Raw genomic sequence first — 21876 nt, 5'->3', positions numbered from 1 at the left:
GAGAAATTTTTATGATGTGAAGATCTTTGAATTATAGTGAAAGTTTCTGAAGAAGTTTGATTCCCTTGGTAAGCGCAACACAAAATACATGCTATAATGCTGAGGAATGTGAAATTGTTTTCGTTAAAACTTGCAGAAAGATGCGGGAATAAGAGAGTTGGTGTTCATACCCAGAGTTCAATAGTCCAAATTTTACCTCGGTTATATTACCTACCTACCAATCGATCTTTTCTGAGTTATGAATATTATTTTGAGTGCAAACCGATGATCATCGGCGAGGGAAAACTCTCGTGAGGAAACCTTGAGGAAAGAGAATGTAGTGATAAAATTAAAACGTGAATGTTGAGATGACTTAAGAATATGGGCATCTTCTGTAGTAATCCCTAGTATAATAAAGGGTATAAGTATTCATTATTTGGCAGTTTTGGCACGAGAATCAGATAGTAATTAAGCGATTTTTTCAGACACTCTTACAGTAGTAATTCGACCTCTCGGCTTTTCTGATTTTTCACATACGGCTGTCTTTGATGGCTCTACTCCATCCTAAGAGTAGTAAGTTGAGTACCTACCTTTTCCTTGATTAACTCTGGTACCTACAAACATACATAAAACCACGCCTCTCTCCCGGAGGGATAGGCAGAGACTACCTCTTTCCACTTGCCACGATCTCTGCATACTTCCTTCGCTTGATCCACATTCATAACTCTCTTTATGCAAGCTGGGCGGATACCGTAGATTTGCGGTGGAGGGTGCCGGAAACACGCTAAGACGAGAGAGAAAAGGATGAAGTTACCGTCAGGGCTTTTTTAATACCTGCCTAAATAAGGAACTACTTTCTCAATTCAGAAATTCTCGAATGAAATTATCAGCGACTATAGACAAACCGGCCGCCGCATTTCTTCCCCAGGACAAAATGAGTAAGTACTTTTACTTTTAACAATCGCGGTCTGCAGGGAAAAATAAAAAGAAATCAAATTGTTGCTACAGTGTAGTTTGTTCCGCCGCTTCTTTTTCACATGCGCTTTGGAAGCGGTAGTAGTTATAATTAGATTTAAGTGATGTGACGTCAAATCTATTCTATTCTGTTTACCTGAAAGCAGTTGGACCACGAGCCCAGAATAGTGACCACTGGATTCAACGATATAAAAAAATTTACCGTCTTAAAAAAAAACCTGGTTCTCTGTTTGACCTGTATGTTTGTCCGTGATTATCTTGCGTTTCGCTGAACCGATTTTGGTGTGGTGTTCAGGAAAATTTTTGTTATACTTATAAAGAGGTTTTTCAAATTTGACCGACTTCAAAATAAAAGTATATCGATAGATGCGATTCTCTTTTTTTTTACAAAAGCTTATAATACATACTAATCATTTTCTACATTAAATGTGCACTCGATATTCAGAAGAACCAGCTAACTTTCCTGAGAAGGTAGAATCCTGCTATTCCACTTTCTCAGGAAAGTGAGTTAGCATAGCATAGTGTTTAAAAGTGCAGCAAAAAAATCTCCAAGTCAAATGTGCACGGGACATTCCAAGTTGCGGGAATCCATTGCACAAATTGATAAACTATTTTACAGATTTCCTCAAATCAAAAGGATTTTTTTCTGATTATAATCAAAAGAGTTTTATTTTTTCCCCAGACAGACCACGCGACACATTGGAACCCTGTCGCAGTTATCAGCTCAATTCAAACACGGACAGTCAATGCAGATCAGACATATGTATAAACAATAATAAATCATCGTACACTGTGGTCAGATCCGCTACTGGTTCAAATATCACTGTAACAAAGAGTAAGCATAAGGAATATTACAAACGATACGAACACGACGAAGTTCCAGTGAAAGATAATAGTAATGATCAGCGCAAAGACAGCCCATCAGTTAAAATGGGCGGCAAATCTAAAAAATCAATCACCGACTCTGATTTAGATAGGCTAGAGCAAAATATTTATCGGAACATATCGCAAGAACTCCAAATAGATAACGGTTCTGTAAGTAGCCTTGAATCCAACATAAAATTCTTTAAGACTACGGTGCAAGACATTTTCAACACTTTCCAATCAAACTTGCGAGATTACGACCTATACAAGAAAAAACTTAACGAAATTCTCAATAGAACTCATACAGATTCCATATCGGATATGGAAAATTTTATAAAAGATATGATACAGAACATAATATCCTCTGAACCGTCAGTTCAATCAGTAATAACTAATGACAATCAGGTGCAAGTTGAAGTCACAGACGCAGTTAAAGATAAGGAATCAAGAACGGATACAGTAGAATCCAATAGAACTTATGACGCAAGTTTTGAAGACGACAGTCTGCAAGTAGTTGTTGAAGCTTATAAAAATGATAACTATCTTACAGACTCTACTCTCAATGATAATTCCAAATCGAGAAATCGTACTTTCGACAATAGAGTAAACGTGTATTTACTGAGCAGTAGCACACCGTGTGTTATAAAGATGAACAATCGCAGTATGATGTTTGAAATTAATATGAAGGATACAAGTGTTGAAGGAGTTTCGTCTTATGTGGCTTCAACGGAGAACATAAAGAAAATGGTCGCCAAAAAGAAAGAATTAGAACAGTACGAGTTACAGCCCCAACAGTTGTCAGACAGAGAAATACCGGTCAAAGTGTCGTTTGCAAAGAAGAATCTATGCACTGGCGACGATGGCACGGTGGACGAGAAGGAAGTCGAGGAAACTGGCAAGTCATTCATATCAAAAATTTGCAATTACATTTGCAAGAAGTTGCGAAAGAATTCTCTGTGATGTTTGAAAACCCAACAAAACAATGCATTTAAAAATTGGTAGTGAAATAAAATATTTCTATTATATAGCAAATATTTATATACAAGGAACTTATACTTAAAACTATCACAGAAGTCTCTTATATTCAAAATTTTTAACCTTGCATTATTGGACCGCGAATTATTTTTTCGTACTCGGCGTATTCGGCGGGTTTTTTGATACTCTTACTCGGCCTAATAACTCGGTTTTAATGCAATATATTTAGGTAGATATAATTAAGTACTACACTCAGTAAATGGATAATTAAAAACTTTCAATTACCATGACGCGCAACGTGGATTACTTGTTTGCTAACGATCAAGCGACTGGTGAGGGGCGTGTCACCGCGAGCCGCCTCTCGGTCGGCGCGAACCTGTTCGTACTTGTTTTCGCACGCAAAATGGGTATTTGATAGAACAGAGTTACTCGGCCGAGTACTCGGTTAAAAAAAATTGAGGCGAGTAAAACTTGGTACTCGTTACTCGGCGCATCTCTACTTAAAACTATCACCACAGTCTCTTATATTTAAAATTGTCACATAAAACCATTTTATTTTCGGAATATGTTCGCATACTTTGACCGCGAATTCTTTTTTCATGTGAAGGAAGTCCCGTATCGTCGGCATGTCCAATATTACAATAGGAAAAAAATTATTGTGGACTAGATTTGGACTACTTAAAGCTATCACGCGTATCTCTTATATTTAAAATTTTCAACGTAAAAACATCTTATTTTCGAAATATGACGACATAAGTGGACTGCAAATTCTTTTTTTATGTGAAGAAACTCCCGTATCGTCGGCATGTCCAACATCACGAGAGCCTCTCCATCTATTTCCTCTTGCCTCATCTTATCTGCTATCAGATTGCAGTCTTTTGAATTGTTAAGATATTTGTACACGTCATCGACAGTCCAATCCATCGGATTCGACGATAGCTTCAGTTTGTCCTTTATCTGAGCTATATCAGTATCCTTTTCAAACATTTTGTTATCAGACGGCAAAGGATCGTATGTATTGAACTTTAATTTCTTAAGTTCCGGTTCTTCAGAGTCTGAAACATCTGAAATATTCTTGGCGTCTCTGGAATTGGAGCTGCTTCCATTAGTGTCGTTCTCAGTGTCGCTATCTGGGGTGTTTCCTTTCTTTTGAGCGCAAGAATTATTGTACATCGTCTCTACATCTTTTTTGTTCCAATGGGCTTCTTTCATTTGTATGGCGAAATTGGGGAGTTTGGCGCCGCGAGTTTTCATTTCAAGTTTCGGGTATTCGTTTTTGCGTTCACGTCGTTTCTTCTGGGTTTTCTTGCAGTCGCCGCTGTCCGGAGAGTTCGGCCTGGTCCCAGATTCGGAAGGCGGTGTGGAACCAGCGCTTTGTTCACTCTCTGCAGACTTTCCATCATTGCTAGCAGTCTCTTGTGAAAGCAGCTTTTCTTTCTTCTCTTGAGTACACTTCTTTCTTTTCCGCTTGCCAGTTAATGTGCTTCCCTTAGGTCTTCCGCGGCGATCCGTGCCATTGTCTGGAAAGTAGACAATTTTAAATTAAAAATCTAATAGACTTTATGTATTTACATTGCAAGGAACAATGAGACATCTAAATTTCATTATTATTCGGTGCCGTGTTATTGCCGGCACCAATTAAAAGAAACCACTCCATCTCTAAAAGTGAATATCAGGAAGACCCAGGAAATGAGGTGCGGGGCAACTGGCTATCGGCTACCATTGCTTATCGGCACAGAGGTTGTGGAGAGTCCACAAGTTCACCTACCTCGGTAGCGTAGTGTCGGAAACTGGAGGGACTGAAGAGGACATCAATTCGAGAATCGCCAAGGCAAGAGCAACCTTCGCACAGCTCCGTCCTGTATGGCAATCACGGAAACTGACTAGGAGAGTTAAGCTCAAAATATTCCGGTCCAATGTGAAAACCGTTTTGCTGTATGGGTGTGAGAGGTGGAAGGTCACTAAAGACATCTCGCACCGTCTCCAAGTCGTCATTAACCGCTGTCTTCGCCGTATTCTCGGTGTTTACTGGCCTGAGAAAATCTCCAACGTAGACCTGTGGGAACGCTGCGGTGAGACTCCGATCGACCAGCAGATCTAACGCCGCAAATGGAACTGGATCGGCCACACGCTCCGAAGGGACCCCGAACACATACCGAGGCAAGCCCTAGACTAGAATCCCCAAGGAAAGCGTAAACGTGGCCGCCCTAAACAGACCTGGCGGCGGACAATCATCGCAGAGGTGAAGAATCTAGGGAAGACTTGGAGCGAAATAAAACGCGAAGCTCAAGACCGAGCGGGATGGCGACGCACTGTGGATGCCCTCTGCCCCAGCTAGGGGACATAGGACCTTAAGTCAAGTAAGTCACTCCATCTCTTTCCCATGGATGTAGTCAAAGGCGACTAAGGGATAGGCTTATTATATACTAAGGATTCCTCTTTTAGGCGATAGCCTAGCAACCTGTCACTATTTGAATCTCAATTCTATCATTAAGCCAAACAGCTGAACATGGCCTTTTAGTCTTTTGATAACTGTTGGCTGTCTGCCCCGTAAGGCGTATGCCGTATCTTACCATATCTGTATAGATACAGGCTCATTGAAAAAGACAAACCGACATTTAACACCATTTTTAGTCAAAATAGTCAGCAATGTAATCGAAAATCTTTCCTTACAATAAGTTGTTCTCAACACTTACGGAACATTGACTTGTCGACGTTCTGGCAGTTATTGGGACACGGGCCGGGGTACTCCTCGGGGCCGAACAGACACGGGCAGGCCTGCATCTTGGCGCACATGTCTTTGCAGAACGGCAACACTTGGTCCACGGTTAAAGCTATAGGCACGTAGGCGTGGTAGGTGCCGGATTTCAGTCTGAAACAAATTAAGATATCATTTGAAAAATGCGTGCGCATGAGATGCGTTATTTTCTGGATAAAGGTACAAGATCATTATTCCTAAAGCTGAGCTGGCCCGGTTGAATTCTTGCTACAAAGATTAGGTAGCTAAAGAGAGTATGTGAATGCTTTGGCTAATGGATCACTGCTTGCCTTATAAGTCACTCTGGGAATGAGAAAGATTCAAACGTTCAAATATATTTCACTTTGAAAATGTTCGCTCTTTTATATTTTTAAACATAATTATGTTTAACTATATAATGTGTAAAAAGATACTTATAAGACTTAATACATACATACATACATAAAATCACGCCTCTTTCCCGGAGGGGTAGGCAGAGACTACCTCTTTCCACTTGCTACGATCTCTAATAATTATTATATTTCTCCACTTGGATTTCACGGGTCTATACACCCCGGATTTTTGAGAGGCTTGCGTAGGGATATAAATCCAACACGTAGAGGCCCTTTGGAGAAGTTGATGTTATGTTGTTCTCCTGCCAAAACCCGTTCCCGGGCATATCAATAGACGATATGTCCATGAACAGGTCTCGGCAGGAGGTGGAGCTATTACAAAACAAGGAAAAGGATTATGGGTTATGGAGTTGACGTTTGGATGGATTTAAACTGAGCTATTGCTGGAGAAGTTCGGACACCTGCCATAATCATGAATACGTGACTATTATGTGGCAGGTGGTGACTCGCCACTCACTAAATGGGCCCCTCAAATCAGTCACCATGATAAGCAACAAAGGGGCAACATCGGCGTGGGTGGCTAAGGATGTCGAGAGGTGAGACTGAGGGGCGTGAAATCGTGGTGATCCAGTCAGGCACCCCCGGCGTTATGACATTTTACACTTCCATCCTTCGAGCGTATAGCTCTCGCGACTCCACTCTGACCGGCCGGTTAAGGCAAGCCAGAGGTAGGGGTCCTGTCCCTCATCGGTTTCCACTCCGACCTTGGCGAAGGAAGATCGGAGGCGAGGAACAGGGGCCTCCCCTGGGAGCACTCAGGTCCGTGGGGTCGCTACTCCCCAACAGCTCGCCACAAGCTGCCCTGCGGAGACTGATTGCACTGGGAAGGTGACCCAGGGGGCGATGGGGTCGTCACGTCCCGACGCCTAATTATGTTTATTATTAAGACTTATAAATTATATTTACATCAGAAAAATGAAATTCCTTCAGATTTTTGGTATTCATCATATTGTTACTCAGTAAAAGAATACTTACTTGGCTCTCAACATTTCCAGTCTCATCCCTTCCTCTGGCAGCTCATCCGATTCCCAGTCCTTCAACAGCTTGGCCGGTTTGTACGAAGCCGATATCATCTTGTTCAACACCTCTCTGAGCACCAGCGTCAGCGGCCCCGGACCCACGTGTTTAGGCAACTGCGACAGCTTGTTCCTACTTATCAAAGGCCCGGCGTAACACTTGTAATTGAAAAATATTCTATCACACCATTCCTCCGAGGAATTAACATGTACAGTTTTTGTTTCGGGTACCTTTGGAGGCTCTTTGGCCGCTGATGTGTCAGGTATGTGCAAAGCGTAGTTGTTACTGTCACACCAACTGACCGGGAATAAGAGATCACTGTCTTGAGCGTACCACACTTTCTCCCCGATAGGCAGTAGCTCAACACACAGCATATGTTCAACTATAGCATCTATCTTGGCGACGTGGATTTCCTCGTGGTTCTGAGGATTGACCGCTTCCAACATCATTCCGACTTCGATGCCCTTCAGTGGCGTTTTGTTTCCGAAGCAATACTCCGGAGCGGGGACTGATGAAGTCATGGACAAATATTCGTCCCAATCAAACTTACCCTCTTTCCAAATTTTTGGCGTTTTGAATGTAATATTATACTTTTGAGCCCAGCCTATTGGGAAGATGTATGGGTGCTTGGAATCACAAATCCACGCCATTTTGGAATCTTCATAGTCTTCGGCATGGTCGTCAATAGTGACCAGGAAATGGTAATTGTTGAACACTTTAGTGACAGTTGCTGGCCTTATTGACTTCATGTCTTGAGGGTTTAAAGCTTCCAACTTCATCCCAGTTACAAAGTTGTGGACTTCTAAACTTGGGTTTGGCTGTAAATATAAAAAAAATATTCATTAACTGAAAAAATGTGAAAAAATTCTTAAAGGAGAGATTGAGTGTAAGTAGGTAAGTACTTTAATGTCAGTAGGGAAAAAAAATTGTAAATGTGCGGAGAGTTACTTAGAGATGAGAGGAATTAATTATGGTCAGCACTTTCTAGGCATGGGGTGAGCAGTCTCTTAATACGAGCACTGTAATCTTTATATGAGGATTCGAGTGCTTGTGTCAGGATGAACCGAGCGCACACTGAGTGGTTTAAAATTGAGAAAGGCGTTAGGTAAGGATGTGTTGCGTCACCGTGGCTGTTCAACCTATTTATGGATAGTTGATTGACAGATTTGAAAGAGTTTGAAAGTGGATTAAGGATGAATGAGTTGCTCGTCAAATGTCTGCTCTATGCCGACGATCAGGTTATACTGGCGTCGTCAGCGGAAGAGTTACAGGAGATGGTAAACTGTATGCATGAAGCTTTAAAAGAGAAAGGACTGAAAGTGAACGTTAGTAAAACTAAAACATTGTTTTTTGAAATGGAGAATGAAATGACAGAATGTAATATTTTCATTGGAGGAGAAAAAGTTGATAAAGTGAAAGAGTTTTTATTTCTAGGATCAAAGTTTACATCAGATGGTAAGTGTGATAGTGATATTGAAAGAAGAGTGAATGCGGGGAACATGGGGGGAATGGAGCTTTGCATGCCTTTATGAGCAGTCAGAAACTATGCAAAAAGGCACGACTGGCTGTGCATAAAGGCGTGTTGATCCCGACATTAATGTATGGGAGTGAAAGTTGGGTATGGCAAAAGAAGCACGGAAGCAGAATAAATGCAGTGGAAATAAGAGCGTTAAGGAGCATGATGGGTGTGAAATTGAGTGACCGGATAAGGAACAGCGTGATAAGGGAATGTTGTGATGTGAAAGAAGATGTAGTTACAGGAATAGAAAAGGGTATGTTAAGATGGTTCGGTCATGTGGAGAGGATGAATGAAAGCAGGTTGACTAAGTAGATATACAAGGAGAGTGTGGAGGGAAAGGTCGGAGTGGGAAGACCTAGACGAACGTATCTTGATCAGATTAAGGACGTCCTGGTAAAGGGTCAGGTCAAGAGTACACGAAACCGCCGAGCTTGCGTGAAGAGAGTTATGAATATGGATGAAGCGAAGGAAGTACGCAGAGATCGTGGCAAGTGGAAAGATATGGTCTCTGCCTACCCCTCCGGGAAAGAGGCGTGATTTTATGTATGTATGTAGTAACTTAAATCTGGGTACATGGTCACCTTACATCTAGATAATACAGGTAAAAGTTTGAAAGCAATTTATACCTGAACCCAAAGCAATTTATACCTGAACTCAAACCAATCTATATCTAGGTCAAAGCAATGTATACCTGATTTAAAAACAATTTCTACCTGATACCAAAGCAATACAAAATTGATTTGAAAGCAATGTTTACCTGAAACAAATCAGCCGGAGTGGGCTCTTTGATGGACTCCTCAGCACTCTGCCTCAGCTGCGTGCTCAGTTTATTTTTACACAAAAATTTGTTCACTTTCCCCGGGTACTTGAACTGCCACGGTGAGCCCTGTAACAATGGACAATTTTAATACATACATATGGTCACGTCTATATCCCTTGCGGGGCAGACAGAGCCAACAGCCTTGAAAAGACTGAATGGCCAATAAACCATACTAAATATTATATTCAGAAGTGTATCTCTTTTTCTATCTATAGAGATTTTTAAGCTAAAGCACTAAACCGATTTAAATATAATGTAGTAATATAGAATTATGTGCCACTCATTTGAAGTGAAACATAGGCTTCTTTTTAATGAAATTCCTACGAGAAGGGAAACTATGGAGTTCACATATATATATCTTTTTTAAAAACCAAAATAAATAGGCGATGTGCTAGCAACCTGTCTCTATTTAAATCTCAAATCCATCATAGATCCATATCCTAGCTGAAAGTGGCCTTTCAGTCTTAAAAATACTGTTGGCTCTGTCTACACCGCATATCCCATGCGGATGCATAGACGTGACTATATATATATGTATATGTATGTATGTATGTATGTAAAATAAATAAATAAACCCTCCACTCTTCAACCTTGCACTGTCATTGTGCATATCAGTTGGTTCACGAGGAAAACGTTCTACTTACCTTATTGGTGACGAAACCGAAGCTGGACAATCGGGGGTTTGAAAAGAATATCCAGAAGTCACTCAGATCATCAGCGCCGTCGTACTTCAGCAGCAGGCGGCCACCCACGTTTTCTTTTACCTGCAATAAAAATTATCAATAGAATAGAATAGATTTACTTTCAAAACTGGCTACAGGGTATCACTTATTGACGTCACATCACTTAAATCTAAATGTTACTATCACCGCTTCCAAAGCGCATGTGTAGAAGATGCGGCGGAACAAACTACACTGCAGCATGTGCGTTAGCCACTGGCAAATAATATCTCTGATTCCCAAGACCTAATGAACATATCCATATATATTTTCACTGTTTTAAAAAATAGATAAGAGCATAAAGGTAAAGTTAAAATTTTTCCTCCCTTTTCTCAATCAAACCAAACACTACTGATGTATTAACAAATACATCAACAGTGTTAAAACAAATACATTTTGGACAAAAAATATCACCCTTTATACTATATCTTTATCTATGAGAAAATAAGTTGATTCTCAAAACCTCTGCATTTTATTATGACTTAATATATAAAACAATACTTACAGTTGCAATCCAATATCTATACGGATCAATGACATTCTGAATCTCCACCTTCATGCCTGGTTTGATTCTATCTATTGGCGATAAGCCTTTATTATTCAATGCTTCTTGAGACACAGACTGTCCACCAATCAGTACTTTCTTCATAATGTCTATAATAGAATCACCATATTTCTCATTGATTTCATCAGGCGGTTCAATTGACTCATCGAATTTACCGCACCATCCCAATTGGTGGACTTTTGTGTTGGTTAGGTCACACCAGATATCCTCTTCTGCTCCGATGAATTTGATGTGTAGTAGGGGCCCGCAGACCATGGTGATCTTGGCTATCCAATAGACGTCCGGGTTGGTCTTGTGGCAGACCTCCACAAGCTTGCCCTTTTTGATGCCATTGTCCAAGCTCCCTTCCACCTGTAATTATTCAACATCATAGGTACATGAATTGAAATAGCAAAAGTAATTATTTATTTATTTTTCTCCATACAGAACTTGCAGCCCTCTCGGGAGCACCATACTACATGTCTATTTTTGTACTTATTCTTGTTCCTTTTTTTGTCTTTTTGTTATGGTGTTTTTTTACGAATAAATTCTTTTTACTTTTTTTTTTAAATTTATATTACCTTCTCAGGGGAGTAGGCAGAGAGGATATACTCTCAGACTTTGGACAGTGGTTGAGTATAGTCACGTCCGGAACAAAATTGGACTTAACGTGATCTTCTGCATCTTGTCACGTTTGCGGCGACGCTCTAGCGTAAGGTTTGCGAACTAGTATTTAAAAAAAAAAACCTTGATACACCTCTTTGATTATTTTTGCCAAAGAGAAATTTTTAGTCCATCAGTCAAGATTTAATTGCTTTTTCATACAAATTTTTTGACACCTTTAGCGGTTGAATTTTGAAATATCCTTTCTTATCTCAGCTTTTGACAAAACCTTTCTTTTCTTATCTCTAAATGGTAATATTCTTTAGGCCGGGCGTGGAAAAAATCATAGGTAATATAAATAAACAATACGTAGATAATATAAGTACAATTTATTTTACAAAAAATTAAAGGACTAATGACCTGGAGACGAAGGCAAACATACAAAGACCTAGTCAGGTGCGTATGAGCAGTAAAACCTTTGTCAACAAAATGGGCCACTTTTTTATATGGCTATAATAAAACGACTAAGGATAATTACTTTTATGGTGCCTAGGGTACCACCTTAACAATAGAGACCTATCCAGCGGATTATCCAGCGATCGTAAAACACGCACAGATAAGCTCTAACAAAGAAAAAAAAATATAACAAAAAAATAATAAAGACCTACAGAGACCTACAGGAAAAAAAAATATAAAAGAAACAATATACATAAATAAATCTGAAAAAAAAACCAACGGAAGTAGCTGCCAGAGATGGACAAATATTGAACAAAGAAAAAAGTTACTGCTGTTGCATTTAGCCAGCTATTGAAACAGGGCAAGTGAAGGAATTGCCGCAAGAGACGGAGGTTCAGGCAGCAGCCGGAGCAGATTCTTATCAATATAATTTGTGCTATGAACCATATTGGCTGTTGGTTAGATGGCTTACAAACTTAGGATTCTTCTTGTAGGTGATTGACTATCTACCTGTATTATGAGTGATTCTTTCGTTTCGTCCTAATCGCCATTCCAGGTCAAAAGTCGTTATGAATATTGTAATCAACCGTATTTTTTTTATTGAATAAGGTAGGACGTACTTTAATCTTAAATATCCATCATCTATATTAGGTTTAAACCTCTTAACAAAAAAAAGTTTAGAACAAAAACATGTACTTTTTTCATTCCTCTCCTTGTTCAAATGGACGTTCAGAACGTTGTGACACACTTTTTTCGACTTTCCTAGGAGAAAAGTACATTTTTTTTTCTTATATACTAATGTATTCACCAACTATTATAAACCTGCAATACAGTATTTTTTATAAGTCTTTAACATAGAAAGAATTGTGCTCAAAGTTTTGTCAACTCAAAAACTTCATTCACTTCCACAAACATTTAACATTAAAATTTTTATGCATACATACATTCATACATACATATGGTCACGTCTATATCCCTTGCGGGGTAGACAGAGCCAACAGTCTTGAAAAGACTGAATAGCCACGTTCAGCTATTTGGCTTAATGATAGAACTGAGATTCAAATAGTGACAGGTTGCTAGCCCATCGCCTTAAAGAGGAATCCTAAGTTTATAAGCCTATCCCTTAGTCGCCTTTTACGACATCCATGGGAAAGAGATGAAGGGGTCCTATTCTTGTTTGTAATGGTGCCGGGAACCACACAAAATTTTTATGCATGTACAACAATTTCTATTTCTTGCCAAACAAAAGACGTTCGCGCGCACCTCAGTCCGTTGATACAAGTCGTCAGGAGAGAACGCACGCTGCCCGGACAAAATATTTTTACGATTTGATTTCTGAAAACAGCGTTTGTCACGAGTAAGTAAACATTACCTTCCATAGTTTTTGTTTGTAAATGTAGACGTAATAAAATTATTACAACTTCAGGTATAAGCATACTGTAGGGTCTAGTTATCAATTAATTATGACCTAGTACTTCAAGCGCAATGAGGAAACTGCGATAAAAAACAATAACAATATTTAAAAAGCAATAACAATCTTACAGAATGAAATTCTTTAAAGAAAGCTAATATAATCACAGAAAATTCTTCATCTGAGGTTTTGAACAATTTATATTGTAGTGTGTACGAAAGAAATTGTTTAGAGAGAAATTGCTAAATCTGCAAAAATAAAGTCACGACGTACCAGGAATTTGACAATCGGAAAACTATTGTTAATTATAAATGGATTTTTGAGACGCTAAACTATGTAGGAAAAGATGGAAAAAAACGAGAGAGTTATATTAAAAAAGAAAAAGGAAGATTTACCACGTAGGTAACGTCATTATGAAGTTCGAAACTCTACTGGCAGTTTTATTCAAGCATGTTTTAAATATAACAATGCAATATTCAGCTATTAAGAATCTGCAACGTGATTTATCTTCTAGTGTTTAGTGGCAGTTTCCGAAAGACATACCTGCTTTTAAAAGTACAAATAAAGCGCTTTGGACTTCCTCGCTGCCTTTTGATATTTCACTCAGAAGTCTTAGTTGTTTTACATGTCGTGACAGTTATGTACCATGTAAACGTGGGAAACATCTTAGTGTACTGGCTGTGGGATTGTTCCTAAAAAACACAACTGCTATGCCTTTATCAACATCCAAATATGATGATGTTTTGATGAAGCCAACGGATACTGACGAAACTGGATCGATTCCTGACTCTTTACAAAATTTCATACATATCGATTCGCCAACCATTTTCAATAACATAGGAGACTTGAGACAATTTGATTCTATGGAATTGTTAAACTCTGACATAATAGTTGAAGGCAGTCCTAAAATAAAAATATTGTCAAACATTGCAGTAAATTATCAAAGTTTCAAAAAGCCGTCTAGAAACAGTCCAAGTTTCTGTTCAATTGACCAAACAGAATTTGAAAAGTTCATTCACCAACGCCCAAAACTCCAAGATTTTGAAGACCACATAGACTCCATAAGAATTGATAGTAATGTATCTCCTCCTCAGGTTACTTCTAACATAACCGAACTAGCACACAACAGCTATGTTGCATTAGATAAAGAAAATATTGAGGAGATTGAACTAAAGTATAATATAGACGATTGGTTGGTCATAAAATACAAGATAAAAAAGAATTCTAATTATTTTATCAGTAAATTTTTAAAAAGAATGCAAAGTTCGCTAGAGTATAAAATATTTTTTTTAAGGAAAGGGCAGGGCAAGACTAAGAAATTTAGATGGCCGCTAATTAGCGATGATGACGTTGTACCCGAAACACGAATTTTGCAACATGTGAATGAGCCGGAAGAATTAAGAAGAAGGCAATTTGTGTTTAAAAATTTACCAAATATTAATTTTAAATAAGTAAAAATGACTGATTGTAACTTAGATTAGACTGATTTACTGATTTTTTTATAATGTTAAATAATCCGTTATATTTTATTAAGATTTTTAATGTATGGGAGTGAAAGTTGGGTATGGCAAAAGAAGCACGAAAGCAGAACAAATGCGGTGGAAATGAGAGCGTTAAGGAGTATGATGGGTGTGAAATTGGGTACCGGATTAGGAACAGCGTGATAAAGGAGTGCTGTGATGTGAAAGAAGTTGTATTTACAGAAATAGAAAAGGGTACCTATGTTAAGATGGTTTGGTCATGTGGAGAGTATGAATGAAAGCAGGTTGACTTGGCAGATATACAAGGAGACTGTGGAGGGAAAGGTCGGAGTGGGAAGACCTAGACGAACGTATCTTGATCTAATTAAGGACGTCCTGGTAAAGGGTCAGGTCAAGAGTACCCGAAACCGCAGAGGTTGCATGAAGAGAGTTATGAATGTTGATGAAGCGAAGGAAGTATGCAGATATAGTGACAAGTGGAAAGAGATAGTCTCTGCCTACCCCTCCGGGAAAGAGGCGTGATTTTAAGTATGTTTTATAAAACGCGATTTAAGTTTTGTAATTTTATCTTATAAGTCTAAAATTAGAGGTAGTCTCTGCCTACCCCTCCGGGAAAGAGGCGTGAGTTTATGTATGTATGTATGTAAGTCTAAAATTTTAAACCAGATCAAAATATTATTATGTTAAACTTGGTTGAATTTTTATTTCATTTTTTGTGAGTTAAGTACTTCTCTTACTTACTACTTTTGTAACACAATGTTTTTTAATATTAGACTATTATCTTTCTTACGCTTATTCCCATATTAGTATGGGGTACGCTTGAATATTTGATTTCTTTTTTATAATTTTTCCATTATTTTATATGGGTTCATGAATAACACATTTAATTAATACAATAGAAGTTCGATTACACACCCACGACTTTTATTTATTGTCCAAAAATATTAAAAAAATCATATACCTACCTAAGTTATAGGTACGTAAAAGATTTCATCTTCTGATTATTCATTAATTTCCATTCAAAATCATTACACTCCCGTCATATTTAATTTTATTTCATTACCTTCCAAATTCAATCATTACCTTCCGTTCTTATTTCATTGCCTTCTGTGGGTTCATTACATTCCAGCAATTTTTTTGACAATGAAAGCTTTTTCATGAAGGCCTTTACTGATAATTTATACGTTAAAGGTACACGAATGATTATATATAACTTTTGAAAAATCGAATAAAAAAAAACTTTCTTCAAAATCGTTGAGATTTGAACGAAACGGAAGCATCACTCTTATACATACATACATACATATGGTCCCGTCTGTATCCCTTGTGGGGTAGATAGAGCCAACAGTCTTGACAAGCTTATTTGGCTTAATGATAGAATAGAATAGATTTATTTTCAAAATTGGATACAAGGTATCACTTATTGACGTCACATAAATTAAATCTAATTATAACTACTACCGCTTCCAAAGCGCATGTGTAGAAGAAGCGGCGGAACAAACTACACTGCAGCATTATCATAGGACGTCAATTTACAAATATAGATCTCTTAAATCTAAATCGTGGACGAATGCACATTGTCTACATTAAAAAATATGTATGAATGTAGAACTGATTATGTCAATACGAATATTTCGTCAAATAAAATAAATATAAAATAAAATATGTACATACTGTACAAATTATGTCAAAAATACACAAGCATTTAAGAGGCCATTATGTCCAGCTCGGGCCACACATGTTTATCATTAATATAATCATCCGTGCTGTAATAGGCTTTCCTACAAAGCTCAACTTTAATATACTTTTTGAATTTTCTATCATTCATTTCAAGAACACTTTTTGGTAATTTATTATAAAATATTATACAATTAATCAGAAATGATTTCCCTACCTTAGCCAGCCGATGTGCTGGGATCGACAACTTGTAATTGTTCCGCAGTGATCTACTAGTACATTCACCTACTTTTTTGAAAGAGTCTAAGTTTTTCCTAACATGCATGATGTTATCGAATATGTATTGGGAGGGCAAAGTTAAAATATTTAGGTTTTTGAAAAAATCTCTAAGGGAATCTCTTTGTTTAAGAACGTAGATATATCGAATTGCCCTTTTTTGTAAAATGAAAATAGTTTGTATGTCTGCTGCTGATCCTCAAAGCAGTAGACCATATGACATTAAACTATGAAAATAACTAAAATATACTAGCTTAGCAGTTGCCACATCCGTCAAATGCCTAATACGACGAATAGCGTATGCTGCAGAACTAAGCCTTTTAGAAAGTTTTAAAATGTGAGCATGCCATTTCAAATTTGAATCTAATGTTATTCCTAAGAAAGTAGTACTATCAACAAAATCTAATCTTTTACTACTTATACTAATATCCACATTTGCCTGCCGCACATTGGGAAGTGTAAACTTAATGCATTGGGTCTTATTTGCATTTAACAGTAAGTTGTTGATTGTAAACCAGTTAGAAATGGCGGCTAAAGTGCTATTCACATCATCACAGATTTCGCTACGGCGGTTCATTCTAAAAATTAGTGACGTATCATCTGCTAACAACACGATGCCAGTCTGTTTCTCAATCATGCAAGGCAGGTCGTTGATATATATCAGAAAGAGAAAAGGTCCCAAAATGGAACCTTGCGGTACCCCAATTTTTACCGTCACTCCTTTCGATTTTGTATTATTTAAATCTACCGTCTGTAATCTATCACTAAGATATGATTTAATTAGTTCAACGGCAGCAGTATCGAACCCGTAATGAGCGAGCTTGAGCAGAAGAGTTCTATGATCTACGCAATCAAATGCTTTGGTCAGATCGCAAAACACTCCGATGGCATCCTGTGAGCCTTCCCATGCATTGAGAATATGAGTGACAAGAGCCACACCTGCATCTGTTGTACATTTCCCCTCAGTAAAGCCGTATTGCTGACTATGAAATAATTTATTAGACTTAAAGTGACGCTGCATTTGATTAAGCATGATTCTCTCGAACACCTTGCTCAAAATTGGTAAAATTGAGATTGGTCTATAATTACCAGGATCTGATTTTTCACCTTTCTTGAATAATGGAATTAGTTTACTATACTTCATAAAATTTGGAAATATCCCTTGGTCAACACAATTATTGAATATATATGCTAAGTCCTCAGCTATAATATTTATAATATAACATATCACAACAGCCGACATACCCCAATAATCCTCAGACTTTTTCAGATTAAGTTCTTTAAAGGTATTAATAATGTCAGTAGGGTCAATATTTAAGAATTTAAATTTGGAACTGCAAATGCTGACATTATTTTTAAGTAGTATTTCAGCTTCATTAGGGCATGAGTCAATATAAGAAGTTAATTCCAACGGTATATTTGTAAAAAAATGTTCAAATAAATTTACTATTTCTGTTGTAGAGGAAATTTTCCTATTATTAAATTTAATTTCATTAATATTTTCTTTAAAATTACTTCTACCAGTTTCCTTGTTTATAACACTCCAGGTTTCCTTTGTTTTGTTAGGAGCATTACTTATTTTTTATTAATGAACAAAGATTTTGCATGTAGACATACTTTTTTGAAAATTTTTGAATAATTCCTAACATGGTCTACGAAGCCGCTTTCAAATCGATACTGTTTTTGGGCATATAAATCGTACAAAGTCTTTCTACTTTTGTAGATGCCAACAGTAGCCCATTCATTGAATTTAAAGTTATTATTGCATTTCCGTTTCTTTTGTATAAATGTTTTAGAGTACGCGTCTGAAATGGTAGTAAATAACTTATTATAATGACCATTAAGATCGCTGCCCGTGTAAGTTACTGCGCAAATTTTTTTTTCTAAAGAACTTGTAAATTTATTGATTTTATGGGCTGTGATAGGTCTGCACATAATTAATCCATCACATGTACTACGTTTAGTGGAAAAGGTAACTAATTGACCGCAGTGATCAGAGGGTAATTTACTAAATACTTTTTTGTTATTTGGTTTTTGTTCACCAAAAACATTATCAATACATTTAGCAGATGTGGCAGTGAAGCGGGTTGGTTCCAAGAAGGCATTATCTAAGTTAAAACATTTAAATAGGTTAAGAAACTGTATTGTCACTGTGGAGCTTACTAATATGTCAATGTTAAAATCACCGCAAACAATTACTTTCTTATTACTTTTTGTAGCTACTATTAGAACTTCCTCCATTACATTCAGGAAATCCATAATACTACTGTTGGGCGGACTATAAATACAAATAACAATGTGTTCCTCAAGCTCGGCACAAGATACCTCAACACAGCGCTCAAGAGAAAGTCTGACTATGTCATGGCGCTCTTTACAGCGATGACCATTTTTAACATATATTACAGAACCGCGTCTGATTGCAGACCCTCTCCTGAAGCAGCTCACCGCATTAAAATTGTTAAGACTGGGCATCAGCTCACCCTCCAAGATCCAATGCTCAGTCAAACACACCATATTAACATCCATTTTTTCATTAAATAGATCAATAATAAGTTCTTTGCCAGGAAGGCCCTGTATATTTTGTTGTACAATTTTTAATTCATTTGTCCTTCCTTTTGTCCTGTGGTTTAGTTTAAACCACATGTAGCGTCCACAGAATCATCATTACAAAAATTTGATGATTCTGTAGATTTTGTCAGATTTTGTAAACAATGTAGTTTACCACAATGTAAACTCGTCCGTTCTTTTATGTTGTTTGCTATCAAAGTAGCAATTTTTTTTTATAAAGTCTAGAAAGATAAATATTATCTTTAGTCAAAAAACAATTTTTTATGAACAGATTTGTATCAAAAAATACAAACTTGTCATGACGACATGACATATGTATTATGAACAATAATACTGTTCATCAAATGAATAAATTTATTCTTCTTTGGCGTCTGACAACTTATATAGGGAAAAGCACAAAAAATTATTTTACCTACATTTAAATTATTCAGAGTACCAAGACCCTGAATAAGGTCTTGTTTACTAATATTTAAACTGTTTCCAACCATTATAACAATTGTAGATGTATTGCTCAATTGTGTATTTTTTATACAATTAATAATTTGTGAGAAGTTGGAATTGGGTAGACAATAATTTATTATATTTGATAAATTCTCACTAAACAGTTTACCCATGTTGCGTCCTATGCTGTCTGAAAAAATGACTGTGTTCTGGGGGCTACACATATCAACACCGACACTCTCCAGCATACTATCAGACAAGCCCCCAAGACATGGGGAGGGAACTACGGTACTACTGATACTTGACCCGTTAAATATTCCACAGGTACATAAGTCTCCTGCGGATTTAATCATTTCCTCAATGTAATTAGCATCTTTAATTAATGATTGATGATATAATTGAGATTCTAATAGTGACAAGTTGCTAACCCATCGCCTAAAAAAGAATCCCAAGTTTGTGAATTTATTCCTTAGTCGCCTTTTACGACATCCATGGGAAAGAGATGGAGTGGGCCTATTCTATTTTTTTTTTGTATTGGTGCCGGGAACCACACGGCACTGAACTATTTGAATCTCAATTCCATTATTAATCCAAACAGCCGATTGTGACCTTTTAGTCCTTGCGAGACTGTTGGACAATTATATACGCAGAAAACTAAAAGGAATAACAAGATACAATAGTTCAGATTAAAGCAAATCCGAGACGGGTGATATATATGAATCTGCATTTAAATCTCCACAAATCCTTGTCATCAATACATATAATAAAACAGTAAAAAAAAATTGTCTGTACATTTTGTACATTTAAAAAAAAATAATGTATAACATATAAAAAAAGAGTAACCTAAGGAGCATGAATTTGAAAAAATCTTCTTTTTGTTGTATGACAAAAAAAGTTTAATTCAAATCAGTCATCAAAATTGTCATCAGACATAAGTGTCTGGCCAACATAATGGGGTATAATTTATTTAGGAATCTGGTACAGCTGATACGGAAACATAACAACTCAGCTAAACTATAGGAAATAACAAAATGAGGTCTTAACAAAAGTTATTCAACCTGATAAGCATTTTCTGTTGGCATATAAAAATCGAAGATCTGGAACACCTGATGCAGAACCATTACAGACCAGCTAAATCATCCGAATTATGAAAAAGACGTCTTGACAAAAGTTGTTCAAACTGATGAGCATTTTCTTTTAGTGAAAAAAAAATGTAAGATCTATATCATGTCATGTAGAAAAAAGCCAAAGGGACCAGCTACTCTGTAATATGTTTAGAGTTGCTGTATTAAGTTGCAGTCAGTTTAAGTTGTTGCAGTTTAAGTTGTTTAAGTTATTAGGTTGCAGTATACAAAAAAAGAATGAAAATTTATTTATTTCTAAAAAAGTTTTACTTTTTTAAAGCTAAACTATTTTTATTTCAAGTTCAAGAAAAGAAGTGATTTCATAATTTTACATTAACACATAATAGGTACACATAATAATTGCAGCTCATGGAATAATCTCATTAAAAAAGGCATGGCATTTTTTTAAGAATAAATTGAGTCCACCAATCCCTATGGAAAAGAGATATGTTTATTTTCCATATGGATGGTAAATTTGAAAACAAATTCTATGGGGACTATGAATAAAATACAATTACACATAGATCATGAATATTTTATAATAAAATGTATGCACCAGATATTTTTAGTGGCAGGATTTTATAAATATGTAATGAAGTAATATATATAAAATATATATAAACTGATCTTATAACCATATTAATTTCTTTATAAATAGAAATAATTTGCAACTGGAAATATTTCATTGAAAAATAAATGATCAAAAAATACGTAATGCAAAAATAAAGCTAAGCTTAGTTGTAAGCTTGAACCATTAAAAAGATTTAGGCTTCAAATAAAATTCTATGAAATTTTATAACATCAATGAAAACTTGAAAATAACTTCAAGGACCAAACAATAAAATTTATCTTAGTAAGTAATTACCTAATATAAAAGGCATTATGTACTTTCATTTACTTTTGAAACTTAATTAAAATTTTATATCATACTTACATGAGCAAACAATTCTTCTGGAACAGCAACGCTTTTAGTTTCTTCCAAAAATTTACTCCAATCAAACTCGACCATTTTTCAGGAATTAATATTTAGTTTCATTTGATTGACTTTATACAACTAACTCAAAACCTATTCATAATAAAATGAAAGTTTTGCTAAACCAATTTGGCAAAATCATCACACTGACTGGAAATTTATTTTACTTATAAATGTTCAGAGAACGTTCCCCTTCGCGCTCTTAACCAAATATGTGTGTGTAATTAATTTTCAAAATCTTTCTTCAAGATATTTTTGACAACTGAAATGAAACCAAACGTCAAACAATTGTACCAGTCAAAGT

General features: G+C 36.6%; 2 protein-coding genes across 2 annotated transcripts; one reads left to right on the top strand and one right to left on the bottom strand.

Moving 5' to 3' along the window:
* The first annotated feature begins 913 nt into the window (after nt 1–913).
* On the top strand, nt 914–2778 carry LOC106132983 (uncharacterized). Its single transcript, XM_060948961.1, has 2 exons — nt 914–917; nt 1637–2778. The coding sequence occupies exons 1-2, from the start codon at nt 914–916 to the stop codon at nt 2776–2778; spliced, it is 1146 nt and encodes a 381-aa protein (XP_060804944.1).
* Nucleotides 2779–2873: 95 nt separating this feature from the next.
* On the bottom strand, nt 2874–21782 carry LOC106132218 (scm-like with four MBT domains protein 2). Its single transcript, XM_060952671.1, has 7 exons — nt 21534–21782; nt 10524–10934; nt 9944–10063; nt 9237–9365; nt 6919–7778; nt 5490–5665; nt 2874–4313 (listed from the first exon to the last, which is right to left on the bottom strand). The coding sequence occupies exons 1-7, from the start codon at nt 21606–21608 to the stop codon at nt 3481–3483; spliced, it is 2604 nt and encodes an 867-aa protein (XP_060808654.1). The 5' UTR covers nt 21609–21782; the 3' UTR covers nt 2874–3480.
* Nucleotides 21783–21876: the final 94 nt, after the last annotated feature.

This window comes from Amyelois transitella, chromosome 3 (assembly GCF_032362555.1).
Source record: "Amyelois transitella isolate CPQ chromosome 3, ilAmyTran1.1, whole genome shotgun sequence".
Lineage (NCBI taxonomy): Eukaryota > Metazoa > Arthropoda > Insecta > Lepidoptera > Pyralidae > Amyelois > Amyelois transitella.
This window is presented reverse-complemented; position numbering and strand designations above follow the sequence as displayed.